General features: G+C 38.6%; 1 protein-coding gene across 2 annotated transcripts in view; it reads left to right on the top strand.

The window, feature by feature from the left end:
* The window catches only part of LOC139633607 (uncharacterized), a 30,207-nt gene that overhangs the window by 5,703 nt on the left and 6,407 nt on the right, over positions 1 to 18,097 (top strand). The window contains exon 3 of one of the 2 annotated variants that reach the window (XM_071499374.1): positions 13,883 to 15,148. In XM_071499374.1, coding sequence (XP_071355475.1) covers positions 14,363 to 15,148 — 786 coding nt within the window. In that variant the 5' untranslated portion in view covers positions 13,883 to 14,362. Of the gene's footprint in view, positions 1 to 11,478; positions 15,149 to 18,097 lie in introns of those variants that run through there. The other variant, XM_071499375.1, reaches the window with a different exon arrangement.

The following is an 18,097-nucleotide window of genomic DNA, read 5'->3' as shown; positions in this document are numbered from 1 at the left end:
TGCTCTCTGTCAAAATATTAGCAACAAGTACATGATGTGGTCATAAAACTTCCTATCAGCTTATCACAGTGATAGGTCATAATATGAGAAGAAAAAAAATGATGAAAGGAGTTTTTAAACATCTTTAAAGTTTTTAAAGATCATGTCGATTTATATTTAAAGTTTTTTATAATCACATCTTTTCAATATAATGTAACTGTTTTGCAAATGATCTGTTGGCCCACTTAAAATGCGTTTGGGCCCATTAGTGGGCCGCAGCCCACAGGTTGGGAACTACTGTTTTACAGTATTCTAAAACATCAAATAGTTTAATTCAGTCACATTTATATTCAAAGCTCTCAGTCTCTCTCTCTCTCTCTCTCTCTCTCTCTACTGGCTGAACTTAGAGGTAACATGAGGCCGTTTGTAAAGGCTCTGCAGCTCCTGAACTGTCAGTCAAATGTTTTATCAGACAAACTTTTCTAATCCACAATTTGAACTGAAATATTCAAATTTATTCATAGTTTTGTTCCTGTGTGGTTGTGTTTTTAATATGCGCTTATCTCATTCTGGAAACTATTATGTATCTGTCAGACCTACACTGAAATGCTTTTACCACATGAAAAGCTTTGTTTCATTCTGGCATGAATACATTTGGGAGTAAAATTATTTCCCAACTTCCAGAATTCAGTAGCACCAGAGAAGAGAGAGATGGTTTGTAAAAATAGAATATATGTTCAGACAGACACTCACCATATCTGTTGTCTGCTAGAAAACTAGTATCTCTGCAGAAATTCTACATGAAGAGACAGAAATACATGAGGATCCATCATCTTCAAGAGTAATTACATTTGCATTCAGCTACAGAGAAGAGAGACTATCATTGTGAACTAGGCTAATATGTGCCTATGTATGTTGAAATGCATTGCTTCACTCATTTCATTCAGCTTTATTTATTAATATTTGCAAATTTGCTTTGAATATAATAAGCATGTACGTGTAATTTGAAAGAGCAAATACACAAAGAATTTTTACTTTGTGGCTCTACTGCGTTTTTTTTTTTTACCTCTTTACATCTGCAGCACTTCCACACAGTAACAGCACAGAGCACTTGAATCCATGAAAATTCAGGAGTTACTTTTATTACACACATACACAGACAGAAGTATATAATGTATTTTCAAGAAGACATGTTTAGAGTCTGTGAGTGGATTTTTTCAGTTATGTCAGTGATAATATATCAAGAGTTAATGTCCTTGAAGTCACTGTGGCACAACCACTTCCACAGCAGAAGAGTCTAAACTCAATAAACATAATAGTTTTTTGAAGTTGTTGTCATTTTTCTTGTTCTTCAAAAACAAAGCAGAGAGAGTGGGAACAGGATCACAAGCACTAAATGTATCACTGCTGTTATGAGCACAAACCATTTAAAACCATTTAAATTCCTATTGTTTTGGTAAAGACAGAAGCTCGACACCTGATGCTGCTTCATTGATTGATGATTTATTGGCCTTATAGGTTTGATTCCTGCAGCAGCCAGTTTGCTGAGCTACGGTGAAAGTGGGAGCCTCAAATCCTTTGAGAAGGTTACATAAAGAAACTACACAATTTTTTCTTTTCCAGTAAGTACATTATCTTCTAAGAGGCTTTCTAGACCCCGACTTAAGGTTTGCAGCATTTAAATCCTGCTAAGATGGTAATTTGCAGTGGGTTTCTTCAGGAGGTAGAGTTGATGACTTTCAGGTCTAAGACACTTAGGAGATTATTTACACTTTCCAAAAAAACCCAACAGGGGGGATCCATGGCAAGAAAACGACAAACAAAACCAAAAAAAACCCACAAAAACACAAATACAAATCAAAAGTAAAATAGTTAATATACTATAACATATTAAAAAAACAGTAACAGTGAGCAAAGTCAAATAATTTCTGCTTTTACTTTCCCTTCTTAAGGGACATTTTATAATAAAAAAATTAAGAATTCTTCAAAAATAAAATTCTACAAAAGCACAAATTAAGTATTATTCATTATCAGAGACATTTTTAAACAAAACAATCCGTGTTTGCGTCTTTAGTGAAGCGCTCCCACGTTTATTGTGGCAGGAATATTTCAAATATTTTATCAATGCATGTTTTGAGTGATTCATTTATTCCTTCATCAGACATTTACCTTCAGTACTGAAACATTCAAACAGAATGTCAAGAAAAACTCATCTCTGCGTCTTAGACACAGTTATATATAGTATTTCTTGTATTTGTGAGGGAGCAGGCTAAGCCTCATTAAAGCCAAACACTAAACACATAACTCCCAGCCAACAGGATCTATTTCAAGTATTTCAACTGGTATATATTTTGCACATGTTTCTATATATGGAACAAACTATAGTTGGCTTTACCATGATGACCTCATCTGAAGGTTACAGCAGTGATGGTTAAGTGGTTGTCTGCGCTGTCATAACCAGAATCACAAGGGTCAGAGCAGGGAAAAAGACCTGTATTTAGCCTGCCCCGGGGTTAGGAGGCCAGCCTGCAACAGGCTTATGAAACATGCTTAGGCTGGGGAAAGGCCCAGACCTGCTGTAAAATGTAATGGTGACCACTGTGTCACTTCTTCATGACTCATGGAGTATATAATGATCTCAAACAGAGCCAGGTAGAGGGAGGCTTGTAGTCTGTCCATACTGAGCGTTGATAGTTGTCATAGAAGAGCAGAGTCAGACAATGAGTGAAGGTTCGTGTAGACAGGCTGAGCAGTTGGGTCCATATATTCCTGACATGACATTCCTGACTCACACAGGACTCACATAGTTTCCCCTGAAGATAAAATATTAAAAAATAAAATATTATGTACAAAGTTGTGAATATATATTTGACTCACTATAACTTTAGATAAAAGCATCAAAGCGCCAAATGAGTGAATGTAAATGTAAATAAATATGCAGACAGAAGTTTACTGTGAAAAAAATGACATGCTGGTGAGTCAACAGGCTAAACAGGGCAACAGCCATGTAAACAGAGTTTATCTGTAATCGTGAAATAAAAATTGATGTTAATGATGATGCATCATTATTTCCGGTATTAAAATCAAGAAGTGCAGTGTGTGTCAGGGGTTGGAGAAAGTCTCTCAGAGTCAAGGAGAAAACGACGGCTTCCTTCTACAACCGGTGTAGACGTACAGGGAGAAGAGGAGAGCCGTGCAGATACAGGACCTGTTTTGGTGGCTCTCGTGTTTTTTTTGTTTTTCTGATTTAAACTTACTGAACTTTCACACTTTCGTTCTTAGTGCCACTGCCACACTCCACCTACGTGTACTGTGAAACCCACAGCTGAATGCAACACTTTCACAGCTGCTCTGTAGGGGCTCTTACAAGGGAGACTGAGAATCAAATGAAATCACTGGTGCTGCAGAAGCAGACGGTGACTTTCTACAACATGATCTTCGATTAATATACAGGATCTGTCAGACCCTGTCTCAGCTTCAGTTTGTCTCTGTCTCTCCTCCGAATATGTTCCTGTCTTTATAGCAGTCGGTCTGCGATGATGTGATGATGCCTGCCTGTGCATCAGCCTGGGAGGGTCGTCAAGGCAACCGTCCCCACCTGTAAGATGGGAGCGGTTTTGGCTGTATAAGCTTCCCCACCACTTTAAAACAACACACACACAGACCTCAACTCTTCCAGACACCAGACTCAACCCCTGACTGACACTCTTCACATCTCACATCTTCCATGTTATTTCCTTTGTCGTGTAAATCTTGTTACTTATGACTGCAAATTATTATTTTTTCCTTCAAAAAAAGCCCCAGTCACAGTTTGTGTCTCTCAGTTAAACCTTCTGAAAGCTTTAAAATCCTAAAGTTTAGACTGAGAGGGAGGCAGACACTGAGATAGCTGCAGGGTTTTACTGATGTTGTGTTTGTAAGCATGTACAGGCAGATGTGTTTGTAAGTTGTGCATGCTTTGGGATGCACTGTATGTCTAAAGGTCTTGTAGTTTTTAACGGAGTGACTGGTTTTGTGATAGATTTTTGTATCTTTTCTTGGGTCCTCTTATTTACTTATTGTTTTTTTTCTTTTTGTTTTTTTTCTTTTTGTGAAACCTTGAATCTTGTCCAGCAATTCCTGCCCTGCTGTTGTGCAGCTGCAGTGCTTTGTCTACAGTTCTGTCTCCTTTTCTGAGGATTTTATTCATTTAATGCTTTTTTTTATCAAAGTTGACAGCACCTGACTGTGTCTAATATACTGTCTCAAAATATCTCTGTTTTCCTTATAAATATTCATCTGCATTTCCATCTTATCTGTCCTTACTGGAAAAGCAACAATGTCACAAACTGTTGCTTTCTGCCAGTAAAATCAGATTTGGTTGTCGGCTTGTCGTGCGCTCATTAGTAGGTCTGTCAACCAGCCAATCAGGTATGTGGGACTTTTCCTGTCTGAATCTTCTGCCATGCTGCAGAAGGCAGGTCCAGCTAAAGACCGTAAACAGGTGGGTGTGGTCCATATCCATGGGGGGGCTGGATCAAGACTAGAGGCTCAAGTAAATCTTCAATTAAAAATACGTCAGATGCCAAAGTGATTGGAATCAATTCAAATACTGTTTGACCTAGCTCTGGGATTTCACAGCGACTGCTTACACTCGATCTAAGACACAGAAATGTGTTTACACTTTTAAAGTATAATTAAAGAAAAGAAGAAATATATATATATATATATATAATTTTTTTTTTTTTTTACATAGGGTGATCAATGTCAGTCTATTATGCATTGCAGCTATTGATGAAGAAAATGGTCTGAAAACATCATGTGTTGCAGAACCAGTCTCTAAACTTATCCTAAGAGTTCGCCTGAGACAAAACCACAGTTATGAGCTAGTTAGCTAGCTGACAGAACATAAAATAGGGAAGTGTGTATGTGAGAGAGCCAGAGAGAGAGAGAGAGAGAGAGAGAGAGGGAGAGGGAGAGAGAGAGAGAGTGTTAAAATTATCCACCTAAAGCCAATCCTCCTCAAGCTGATCAGTGAGCTGAATGGACTAACCAGCTCGGGGACTTCAAACTTGCAGGCAGGTAAGAAAACTTTTGTTTCCGTCTCTTAAAATGATTCTATTTATTTTCTTTAAGTAAACCCAGTTCAACAGAAATGCTCCGTGTCATGTGAGCTAATGGATCAGGTATCACTGCAACCCAAAGGTTCAGCTAAACTTCTCAGGTAGTTTGTTTATAGTGATGTAAATAAAGCTGCTACAGACTGAATGAAAATATCATATTATTTAATCATTATTATTTATATTCAGCAGCTTTTTATAGCTTCATGTTGTGAATATAATGTGGCATTCATTGACTTATGTACTGCACTAAAGGATTTTCTCCAATGGCCAGAACTGGACCATAAGCTCACAGCTTATGGTCTATATGTATACACAGCACAGCGCTGCGTAACATACACATTTCTTAAAATATATAATCCGAACTTAATGCAAACCCTCTCTTGAAAACAATGAATTCACAGGCTAAACATATTAAGACAACACAGATAGCTCTATGATTCTCTGTTAAAATTTGCAAATGTTTTTGTTATGAAACTCAAAGGCCGGCCATTTAACAGCGTTCCCTGTCATCGTCACAGCAGGTTTAGCTAAAAACAAGCTCCACCTGAGCAGAAACATGAAACATGAAACATTGTCAAGTTCACATGACTCATTTAGTTTTTTGTCAAGTTGTGTTGAGATGAGCTCAGCGATTGTCTGGTTGATGTAAGTTTGGTTGAGTTGGTTTGAGTTGGACCTGACTGAAGTCTAGAAGTAACAGTCACATGTTGTTCATTATAATTTACCCCTTTGGTGTTTTGACATAATAGTGTTAATTGCCTCTAAAAAATGTGAATTTTATGTAGATTTGAATTGTGGCAGCCTCAGTAAAGTAATAATAATAAAAATTATGATGACAAACTTTATTTATAGAGCACTTTTCATACAAGAGATGTAGCTCAAAATGCTTTACAATGAGAAATGGAATAGTAGAATAAAAATGCAACATATGCAGCATGGGACTGAAATTCATTTTAAGGTTTTTTAGGTGACGTTTTTTTTCTTGTAGTGCCGTTATTTTTTGGTTAAATCCACCCATTAGATATGTTGTAAACACACTTTGTTATTGTCTTATCATACAGTTTCTTTGTACACTGGAAATGCTTTGCTCCCCCTCCCCCTCCCCCTCCACCTCCCCTCCCCCTCCCTGTCTCCATCTCTGCATGTGCCACATATTCAGTGCAGTTTTGATGAGCTTTGGATCACGTGCAGCTAAGATCTTGACGTGTTTGACACCTGCTGGACTTCACGCATGCACATAAATACATATACATTCTATATTCATTTTCTAAGTAGAATAAATAATTAGTAGAAACTATATACTGTAGTAGTTGCAACTTCATTGGTCGTCCATTGTTGTATTTCTGTTCTGCTTGAGAGATTTGTCTTGTAGTTGAGGTTGTATCTGCTCAGCAAAGGAGATGTTGTGATATTATACACATTAATTGTTATTTCAGTGGACATTTCAAAGCCAGTTTGGTTTTTAACAAAGAGGAGTCTGGTTTGTTGAAGCTTTCGCCCTCGCATCTTTTCCAGTCATTGTCTCCCCCTGAGTCTTGGCCGGTTCAGCACTGATGGGCTTGAGGCCACGTGCCGCACCGAGACCTTGGTTTGACTCTTCTTTATTAGCTGCAGCGAGGCCAGCCACAGCTTACAGAGGCCAAACGAAATGTGAGGAGATCCATCACCCTCCAGATCAGAAATCCACCTCTTGACAAGCGTGACGCTGCCCTCACTAAATGACTGACAGCCAAGAACTGAGATAAATTATGGTATTACTTTAAAGACTGGACTGTGGCTTATATTTCCTGGTGATGAGAAGACAGTTCAATCCTGGAAATCACATACACCTTATACAGGACAAATTATTAACTAAAGGTCATGTTCAGTGTCTGATTCTTCACTTTTATAGAAAAGTTGGAGAAGTATAAGTTATATAACTGGCAAAATTTTGCCTTCAGTTGTTTTTTAAGTGTTTTTTCATTCTGGTTCTCCAGAAGAAACCGTCTCAGATGCGGTCTTCATATTGGGCAGCTTTCATAACTGCACTCTATTTGTGGGACACTCAGCGAGAGTGCTTCACAGAAAAAACAAAATCAAAACAAAAAAGCACAGAGTAGGTCTCGGTTTCACATCGAGTGCCTATTAAACTGAAGTTACAGAGAGCCTCACAGAGCGATATGATAGAAAGTACAAACTTGCCCTTCGTTATTGGCGAGAATCAAAAAGGAAACAGAAAAATCATTGTTACCAAGCTGATGATATTTCTGACTTGTAGGTTTGTTTTGGTCATAACTTGTGATTGAAGTTAAGTCTGCACTAAGCCAGTGTTTTGTAACGTTCCTTGGTCAGTGTTTTCGCTCCTGACACTTGAGCTTGAGAGCTTTTCACAGCATCACAAGTATTCCCAGCTGGCCAGACAAGGGTGACCCCAGGAAGGAAGGTCTCTAATGAAGTTGTCCTTGTGTAAAGGTGGTGTTGCTGGTGGTGTGTTTACCTGGGGGTGAAGGCAGGGCGCTGACCTCTGAATCCCTCAGACAGTGGGAAGGAAGTAGTACAGTTCATTTAGGGGCAACATTTACTTTAGAATTACCATCATGGCTGGAAAGTTATTTTGACAACTTTCTTGTTGTTCTTCTTGTGAATCTGGACTTTGTTTAAAAGTTTAAAAGCATCCTGCTCTCCTCAAAAATCTCATTGCTTTGTGAATAGAAATTTTCTTGTCTTGCAGCCAGTTCCCTTTTCTTTTTGCAGCATTTTAGTTAAATATTTCTACAGAATAAGTTCAAGTCTTATAAGATCACATGTACATTACAAATGTACATTGCTGATTATTTTTCTGAGCACCGTCTCAGAAATGTTGAATCTGAGCTGTGGACATGAATTATTGAAGCATGAATATGACACAAACAGGCCGATAAAAGTGTTTTGGTAATGGCTATGTTCAGAAAAATGAAATGGCACTGAGCACATCAGATGTGTTCAGTTTCAGGTTGTGGATGTATTAAATCTGTGCTATAGTTTAAAGTGCTATAGTTTAAAGTGGCGTAAAGGACTGTGTTTTTGTGAAAATTATAAAAGATTACATTTCTGACATTAGAGTGTGCTAAAATTAAAAGTACAAGGGTGCAGCAAAGCCACTCAGCACACGTGGCTCTTAGCAGCTCCACAGTAGAAGCCTGTTGACCAAGGCAGCTCTAAACTGTAATTACCTGTATCCGTGGGAATGTGAGGCAGTGCTGGGTTCAAAAAGGGCATCAGAAACCCGTCTTTAACCCTTTCAAGTTGATTTTAATGGAACTGGTGCCTGTTTTGAAGTGACACGAAGACAGATCTTTATTTTACATCCACAGTATTACTGTTTTAGTGGATATATTTGCTCACAGTGTGTTTGTCTTTGTTCAAAAGAAGCTGTTTTTGTTATACTAGATAGTGTTTGTCTGTCAGCTGGACGCACTCTCCTGGACTCTTACCAGATATAGCAGAGATAAGTTACAGTATCTTTGCAGGGTCAGGAAATCAGTTTAACTCCAACTTAGACAAACAGAGCAGTAGTAGTAGTAAAATAGCAGTCTTTGATATATAGATATATTGTCAGTATATGTCTAGTAAGTTAGCCAGTTTAAATCAAGGGTAATTTTATATGTGATGTTTCTATTAAAGAAGCGACATTTACCAACTTTTCACATTTTATTATCAACTGTAATTAGCAGTATGTTTTACTGGGGGATATTGATCAATAATAGGATGATGGTTAGGTTAAAGTTAAAAAAGCAGAAGTATTATATTGGCTGTGACATTATATTACAGTGTTGGATCTTTTGTAAGAAAATGATAAAACATAATAATGAAAAGTCCTCCTAATGAAAATTTCCTCATAATGAAGAGTCCTCATAGCGAAAATGTTCTCATAATGAAAATTCCTCACAATGAAAAGTCCTCACAATGAAAAGATCTAATAATGAAAGACCTAAAAATGAAAAGTCCTCATAATGAAAAGTCCTCACAACAAAAAGTCCTCACAGGCAAAAGTGTGTCATAAATGAACGTACAAGCTTAAACTTCTCATGACAAAAAGTTATTTCAGTTAAAAACCCTCACAACTAAAGATTTTCACAATGAAAAGTTTTTAAAAAAGCAAAGTCCTCACAACATCCCGACACCCAATAATTCTCACTGAGAGAGGCCCTCATAAAAATATCTCATAAATAGAGTCTTTACAATCAAGAGCCTTCATAATTAAATGTCCCCACAACCAAAGTCAAATTCAAATGACAAAAGGTTCTCTTAGTTAACAGTCCTCATAACTCAAAGTCATTTAAAAAATGGTCATCTCAATGACAGGTCCTCCCATCAGAAAGCCCTAAAACTTGAAAGTCCTTACAAGGAAAAAGTCTCCGAATTGAAGATATTCACAGTTCAAAATCTTCACAACTAAAAGTTCTGAAAGTCTTCAAAACGCAAAGTGCTCACAACTAAAAGCTCTCACAATTATATGAAACTCTGAGTCCATTTAAGAGTAAGTCTCTCTGAAAAAAACTCAAATGTAAATGTTTCTGAGTGCAGATGTTAATGTGAGGAAAAAAGCTAAGACTCTTAGAAATAACAAGGACCTCAGCACTCAGAGCTTGTTTATAATGCAGAGCCAGGTGGGAGCTTTTTATCAGGACATACAGACAGGTATAAAGACTTCTAAGAGCTCTGACAGAGACTAACAGAGCTTTTTATTACTGTCATGTCTCAGGCCTGCTCATTAATGCACTCTGATGCATTTCTTTTGCATATCATTCTGGGGAAAAAAGTATTAATATTAATAAGAAGACAAATGAAAAGTGCCCTTTCAGGAAAGATTTAATACTAATAGTGGCTACATATTGTGGTTGTTTTACTGTTTCTAATTGCTTTAAATAAATTTAAAGTATTAATTTAATTAATTTAAGGACAGGAAGGAAGTATTATAGTGGTTTACTCATTAGAGGATAACACAAGTTTTCTTTTTGTATGGAAAGTCTTATATTGTGTCAGTTTTGTTACATGGAAGAAATATGGGAGAAGCTGTTGTTTTCAATCTACATTTTATTTTAAGGTTTAATTTAAAGTCCTAGCATTTTGGATTCAATGAGGTATAAAGCATGACATTTTACTTTCCATATTGCTCCTAAATGTATTCACCAAGTTCTGTAAAATGTCACTCTTTCATCAGTGGGAAAGTGGGATCATGGGGGAAATTTGAAAGCTCTGTGATTGGATGTTATGTGTTTAAATACTATTTGGGACTATCAATCAATCATTCCCCAAAGGTTTGTCTACATTAGAGAAAGATTATTCTCCATCCAAGTGTTGGAATGCTCCCACAGCCTATCACCGAACGGTGTTTAAAGAACAGAAGACTTTTAGCTCTGACACATGATGTCACAACAGGTACTGCACCATCAGCCCTCTAAGTGTTGTGGCCAGTCACGTTTAGACAGACATGACTGACCTCCACAATGAGTTTACCGTCCAGAGAGGGCAGGAGAGAAGGTTGACTCGTGTGATGTGCTGCGTGAGGCAAGGAGGTGAGCTCAGGGCCCACGCAGGGAGAGAAGGAGGAGTGTCCTTAAGCTGCAGGGAGGGCAAGGCCACTAAGTGGGACGTACATCAGCTGAATCTGAATAACTGACCCCACCAAGGGGCTGGCACTGGCTTGAGAAGCTCAACGTGCATATATACAGAGGGGTTTCAAAAGTCTGAGACCACGTTCCCATTAGTATACACTGTATATACACGTGTCAGTGTGGGCAATATTTTTTATAACCCATGAAGTTTATTTATTATTGAAGTTCATTTTAGAACATTTATAGAATGCATAATAGTAACACATCCAAATCATAAGGGCTAATCAAAATTAAGAGTAAAAGTCAACAGAATGAGAAACATGAACTCTGTGAATCCAGCTCACATCTGTTAACTGTAAAATCAAATCTTGAAACTGTAAAATGTTCATTGCAATTATGAATTTGAACAGTATATGTAAACATAACACAAACCTGAGGGGGAAAAAAAGCAAACTTCATATGGAAATATGCTTTGTTTATATTGGCTGATGATGGCCTCATAATAAAAACTGGTTGCATGCACATGTTCTCCTTCTGCAGTAACACGTGTGACAACAATGGCTCGGCTTTGTTGGCGGGAGGGGGCAGGGGGTTTCACAGGCAGAACTAGGACCCTGCAGCCAAGCCCTCGTTAAACAGCATTAAATCCAACCAATCCTATTAGTCTGTTGCCCTTAAGAGGAGGAGGAGGAGGAGGAGGAGGAGGAGAGGTGGGGAGACATGTTCCTGTGGTCTGCTCTGGCTCCAGTGAGGGAAACATGAGCAAATAAGGTGTTCATTTATCAACCTGACCACCTAACTACCTTAAAGGGCTGCTGATAGCCTTAGTCAGAGTGTACTTTCAACCACTGAAAGAAAATTACAGAGAAAAAAGACTGCAAATTGTGATTTGAGAGAAAGAAACATATAAAAATCATATTTATACTACATGAAAATTTGGTGTAAAGTGTAAAAATTCAAATAGATAATGTCTGATCCTATGGTTCATGTGATGCTAAGTGTTTCAGTGAAGTATCATATCTTCTAAATCTCCACTCATGTTGTCTTAAAGTATCAGACAGCAGCAGTATCAAACTATCAGATTAAGGCCCTCGTGTGTTGACTGCATGCACAACTCTGAGCATTCATTAAAAGCCTCTCAAAGCACTCACTTAAAAAAAAAAATTAAGAATTAAAAAAACAACATTTGGTTGTTGGGCAGTGAACAATTCAAAAATCAAATACTCCATGGACAACCTAACACCAGGCTGTTTTTCTCTAATCTTAAATATTTGACAAGTTTTGAAAGTTGAAGTGTTTCATGATGATCGAAATTATAGCAGTAACAGTTTATAGGCTATAACTTAAAATATTAAAGATTCAAACCTTAGTTACATGAAATCCTAGCAAATACACATACTGTATGTCATACAGAGAAAGATATTCTTGACCGTTATATTTGAACAGAACTCCATCCAAAAATTAGGTCTGGCGAAATAACAGAATTTGATACTGAGTTTATTATTATTATTACTATTATTATCAGTATTATGTGTTCATTTAAACTCAAAAATCATTAAGGGCAAAGCTTGCATTTACAATCACATAGAATACAAATTAAAAAGAAGAACATCAATATAACAAACTTGTAAATACAATTGATAAGTAATGTAACAAGAAAAACGTTAAAAGGTCAGAGACTAAATTCATTTTAATTTAATTGATATTAAAGTGCTTGTAGCGAGTTCCAGTTGAATTATGTTGAACAAAAGTCACTTGCTCTTAATGAATTAACCCTTCAACGATAGACCTGAAGAGAACTCAACAAGTCCTCATTTATAAATGATAAAAATTTGTCAGTGTCTTATATTTACCTATCAGCTCTATGATGAAGGTGGTTAAGTCAGTTTGAACAGAAAACAAAGGCTGTCATTTTTCTCAGGAGAACATTGTCACAGAAAGTCCAGTGTCTGAGACTCAGAGGTTTGTACTTAATGGGTGCTTTGGGCGTTTGAACTGGTGGTAGACTATGGAGATAAGGAGCTTAATGGGGAACAGTGTCCTGTGCGTTCTGAAACTTCTTCTTCTTGGCTTCAGACCTTGCTCTCTGGCTGACCCATCAAGCATGTTGAAGAATCACCCTACACTGTTTCAGAGAGGGAAACTATTTTAACTGTTTCATTAATAATATTAAAATTCCTTTTGTCTAATTGGAACATTAATTAAATATAAATGTTGTCTACCATAGCTGCAGTGCTCCCTCTGTTTCCTCTTTTTAAATATACATATTAATTTGTTCCCCTCACAAATATGATATAAAACAGTCGCATCTACACAAAAAACCAATTGCGAACTGAACATGGATTTTCTGTATCTGCTGTTTCCACTGACAAGTTTATGAGGATGAGCATGTGGGCAGAATTAAACCCAAATGAGAACAACATGCATATATGCAGTTTATGCAATATATATATAGTATTATAGGTTTTGGACCCCACTGTACGTTATATGAAATATTCATGGGAACTGTTTTGAACCTACCTAGTTCCTGATATAATTAAACAACACAGCTATGTGAGACTAGAGGCATCAAAATGTTCGTCAGGATCACTCCCCTCTGATTCCGACTTCCCTCACTGTGCTGCCTTTAAATAGCCAGTCAACATGCTGGCTGAGGGTGGAGGAGCACTGACACTGATTCATGAGGCTCTGGTGTGAGTGACTGAGCTCCACATGCCCACCCACGTTTCAAATGAAAACCAGCTTTCATTATGTGAATTGCTGGACTGTGGTTTGGGGGGCAGATTAATTGGCTGTAATCTGGTTACACTGGCCTGCTGCCGCCTTGATGACCCCCCCCCCCCCCAACTGGCCTCCACCATCGGCCTCCACCTCAGTGCTGTCTACCTGGCTGCTGGCGTCACTGAACTCATGGTGTAGTCTGCTGGCTCAGTGCAGATAGGAAATGCTGACAGACTGAAGGGGTGATTTGATAATTGGAGACGAACTGATTACGATGCAGATCACCTCTGACTTATGTATTCTCTCCCTGTTATCCATCCATACTCATATACAACACACACTATACAACAGCTGACCCAGTTTTCCTTCATTCAAGTCACACACCTTTACATCTAGTGTGATCTCTACTTGTTTTGTTGTTGTAATTTGTTGTGAAAAATGAATTTCTCTAAGCTTTCCTTGTTTTTTTATCCTGACACCTTTTTTCCTTTCCCCATTCTATAGGTAAGAGCAATCTCCAATCTGATGGGTTGTTAGAAGCCGAAATTAAAGGGATTATTCTTGGCTGCCAAACACAGGAGGTCCTTGAAGCTGAGAGAGATCGCCTGGCTGGAGGTGGCCCAATACTTTTCCCCCGATGCAGCAGACAAACCTATCAGGATACATCAGCCGAGCTCTCGCAGCTTGTTAACTTGCAATGGAGCCAAGAAACCTTGCGTGATCCCAAAGGGTCATCTTGAAGGCGAGCAGCTTAAGACTTTGGCAGCACCCACTCTGCGCTTTGGAATACTGTGATTCTTGTCCTCTAAAACGAATTTATGCTTTCCAGGAGGAGATTTTATCTGCAATTTCATTGTTGAGATGCTTTTCCCCAACACCTTCAAATCCAACACCAATGACATCCATTCATGGTGTTCGTCACAGCAAAACTAAAGCCTGGGAGGACTGTCATTTGTCAAGGAATAACTTGGACTTCAATCAAATATGGCCAGAGACGTCAGTCCTCTGAGTCTGATGCTTTTGTCTGTGAGGCACCGACAATGGGTTGGAGCCTCTCTGGGGTTTGTCCTGCCTTTCTTCCCCCTACGTTCTCTAATTTTCTACTACTTCCTGTCTTGCGCAGCAGCAGCAGGCAGTTTGCCTGGTATAGAATATAGCTATGGCATTAGCCCCAAATTTGTTTGCACCCCAATTCCCCCAGATGCAGACCCCAGCTGCTATTCCCCACCCAGTGTGCCCCATGGACCCAGCAGTAACGGTCATAGTAACGGTCATAATGGCAGCAACCGGCGAGGCATGATGTCGGACGAGGCCAAAGCCACCATCTTACATCTGCGAGAAAGCCTTGTGAGGCAGAAGGAGACCATCCTGGACCAGCGGGAGACCATCAGGGAGCTGACCGCCAAGCTGACCTTGTGCGAGGGCTTTGGCGGTCACCATAGTATCGGTCATCGTGACAACCACCACGACAATCACCATGACAACCATCATGATATCCATCACAACAACCATAACGAAAATCATCATGAAAACCGTCATGACAATAACCATGATGAGCACCACGGGCATCACAGCAGCCACCACGCATCATCATCGTCACACCACGGACCGTCAGCGTATCACAGCAATGATCACCACTACCCCCATGGCAGCCACAGACCAGACACCCACCAGAGGAAGGGCTCGTCATACAGCAAACACAGCTCCTTCTCTCCTGAGCAGACGGGCAAAACCCTGCAGACACTTAAGGAGAGACTGGAGAACTTGCAGGTGGGTGTAGAAATCTGCAATGCACACTCTTGCATCACTCTTGACAACAACAACAGTGTAGTTTTAAATACAGACAAACTCTACCTGTGGATACAAGAAAAAGTGCAAAGTAGATTGAATTAGAACTACATAAATAAGACCTGGGTACACTATTATAGGTAACATTACAGTCAAAAGGTACAAAGGTACTTAGGTCTTGCATCATACTTGCAAGATTTCCTTGGACAGTTATAAAGCACTGAAATGCAAATTTTTAGATATAGACAGCATCAGATGCATCACCCATCATTGTCATCATCATCTTTCTGAAAGTGACGAACCTAAAGTCATGCCTGACAGTGTTGAGTAGAACCTTCAGCATTGACTTTTAGATAGACTTTCATGCACATGGTGGTCATTTTTGAGTTATGGGTAAACTGGATACAATGAGAGACACTGTATTTGTGTTTTCCAACACCAGGGATGAAGAGGGGAGTTAATTCAACCTTTATTTTCCATATACAAGTTACCAGTTAAGTCAGAATTAAATCTTAAACTGACTGAAATGTTAAAATAAACAGAGGCTGTTTCATTTTGAAATTAAATCTGCTCTCAAATAACTTCTGTATAGTGTATAAATTCTGCAGGGCTAGCATTGTGGCTGTGCTGTAATTAAAGCTCTAATGTTAACAATACAGGCTAAACAATGTGCACTTCTGCACCACACAATATTTTAAAATGCTTACTAACGGGTCTGCAAAGAAAGGCTGAACAATCTCTAGGGAAGCGGAAGCCCATCAAAGGTTTGACTTAATTGGGGTCATATCTTGCGTCACTGAGGGTCACGAGTTCTGGAGGCGTTCCGGCTCTCGATCTCTCTCCTGGATATCAGTGGCCAAGGCTGAGCTCAAACAGGAAGCTGCTCTAAGTTGATTAGCCCTCACCCATGACATCAAACAACCCCTGTGTCCAACCATCACCTGATGCAGGGAGGTGAGTGCAACTTAGGAGGATGGTGGGAAAAGGTGGAAGGTTCCAACCAGCAAGTCAGAACACCAGATCAAACTGTTGTTCTATGAACATTACTTTAATATTTATTCAACCTGATTAATCCCATTGAAATCAAGAATCTCGTTCCCTCAGGGAGACCAGGTCACAGTATAGGAAAACAAACAGAGCTACAGTAAGACAAGGAGGAAAGGTCTTTGTTTAGGCTATTTTCCCTTTAGCAGAATGTTAAAGAGAATTACTCTTATCTGATGTTTAATTTCTTGTGACAGTTTAACTTAGTTTTGCCTTGAAAATGTCAGGTCTCGGCTGCTTTAAGACTTCTCTGGGATTTGAATGTGGCTGAGGTCTCTGTTAGTCTTAACTTTAATGTCACAACAAAAAGCCTAAAAGTAATTTTGATTTGATTATCATTACAGTAGTTATTGCAATTTTGTAGGCATAGATTTGGTCAAAATATATTGTAAAGTCTCAAATCTTAGAATTGGGTAAAAAAAAAATTTAAATGTTTTGAAAAGTTTTTCTTCTATGAAATCTATTCACATAAATGCTGCTGAAACTATGGTTATGTATAAGCTAGACTAGTCGTTCCCAACCACTGGGACATGTATGCACATGCTTTTCTCTTGTAAAATACTGTAAAGGTTTGCCTTTTCAGGTCCTTAACATTACTGAAATTGGACCATCAGAGAAAGTTTAAAAAAATCTTTGCCTTGTTAGTGGTGATAGTATGTGATTCATTTTTTAAACTGTGTTCCAGTACCTAAAAAAGCCAATACATGTGCTTCTGCTGTCTCACTTGTGTTACAACATTTCCACGACACTGGTGTCACATTGCGAGACTAAAACCCTGCTGTCCGCTGGACTGTGAACTCCTCATTATCAATGCAGGTGGTCTCAGAATATGCTCAGGCAAAGTGTTGCCAGAAATCCCCTTCGATCTCCCTCGAAGGTGTGAGACAAAACAGAATTGGAGCCAGGATTTACCCTGCATCACTCCCTCCTCAAACAGGATGTCTATGCCACCAGCCTCTGGCCACGCGCCGAAGGGTGCTAGCCAGCCTCACCTTCAATTAGCTTCATCCTCCCTGACGCGGCTATTAATCATGGCGTGTGCTGGCAGGGAACAAAGCCGGATTTGCTGGTGAGGAAGACAAGGATGAGCAAGGGAAAGGATGGAGGAGGGCTTGAAGGCACAGGCAGAAACTATTGCAAATTTATTATTCTTTATTCACATCACTAAATTTACTGCAAAGAACTTCTGACTCTTCACTTCTAAACTTTTTGTCATTTTCTTGTAGACCAGTTCTTGACCTTGGAATTAATAGTAACAAAACAATCCAAACTCAAGGTCCACTTACTTGCTTTTTTCAAGAGTATCACATGGTTCTCAGCAGAAGGCATTTGTTCAGTTAATGCAGATAGCTCTTTTGATATGTTAGCTCACTATTGTTGTATGTGCTGTTATTATATTATCTATAGCACTTTTACTACATTTCAACAGAAGAATTCAACCTCAGATTTTATGTTCCATCCACCAATGAAGACTGTGTGATATTGTTGAAACTTCAGGCTAGATAGTGAAGTTAAGTAGTTGACCTTGTGTTCAGATTTATTTTATTTATTTATTTATTTTTTTTCAAATTCACAATTGTATGTGTACAGTATTTCTGCTGAGTACTTTTCTTTAAACTATTCAGTTTTCTGCTTTTCTATAAAGCTTTTTATAAAAATAATAAATTTTACTAATATAGTAAAGTATTTTGTCACCATTGTAAATGAGAAGCCCTACCAGAGGATCTGTGGGAAATTAGGACTGGACATGCGCTTACAATGATGATGGTCATGATGCTGAAAGTATTCCCACAGCAGGACTGTTTTACTGCATGAAATGAAACACCACAATCATAACAACATTGATGTTGAAAGATATACTGCTGCAATATAAATACATTGGCTATA

Source organism: Trachinotus anak, unplaced genomic scaffold (genome assembly GCF_046630095.1).
Source record: "Trachinotus anak isolate AG129_WGS33_773 ecotype Australia unplaced genomic scaffold, CSIRO_AGI_Tana_v1 ptg000016l, whole genome shotgun sequence".
NCBI lineage: Eukaryota > Metazoa > Chordata > Actinopteri > Carangiformes > Carangidae > Trachinotus > Trachinotus anak.
This window is presented reverse-complemented; position numbering and strand designations above follow the sequence as displayed.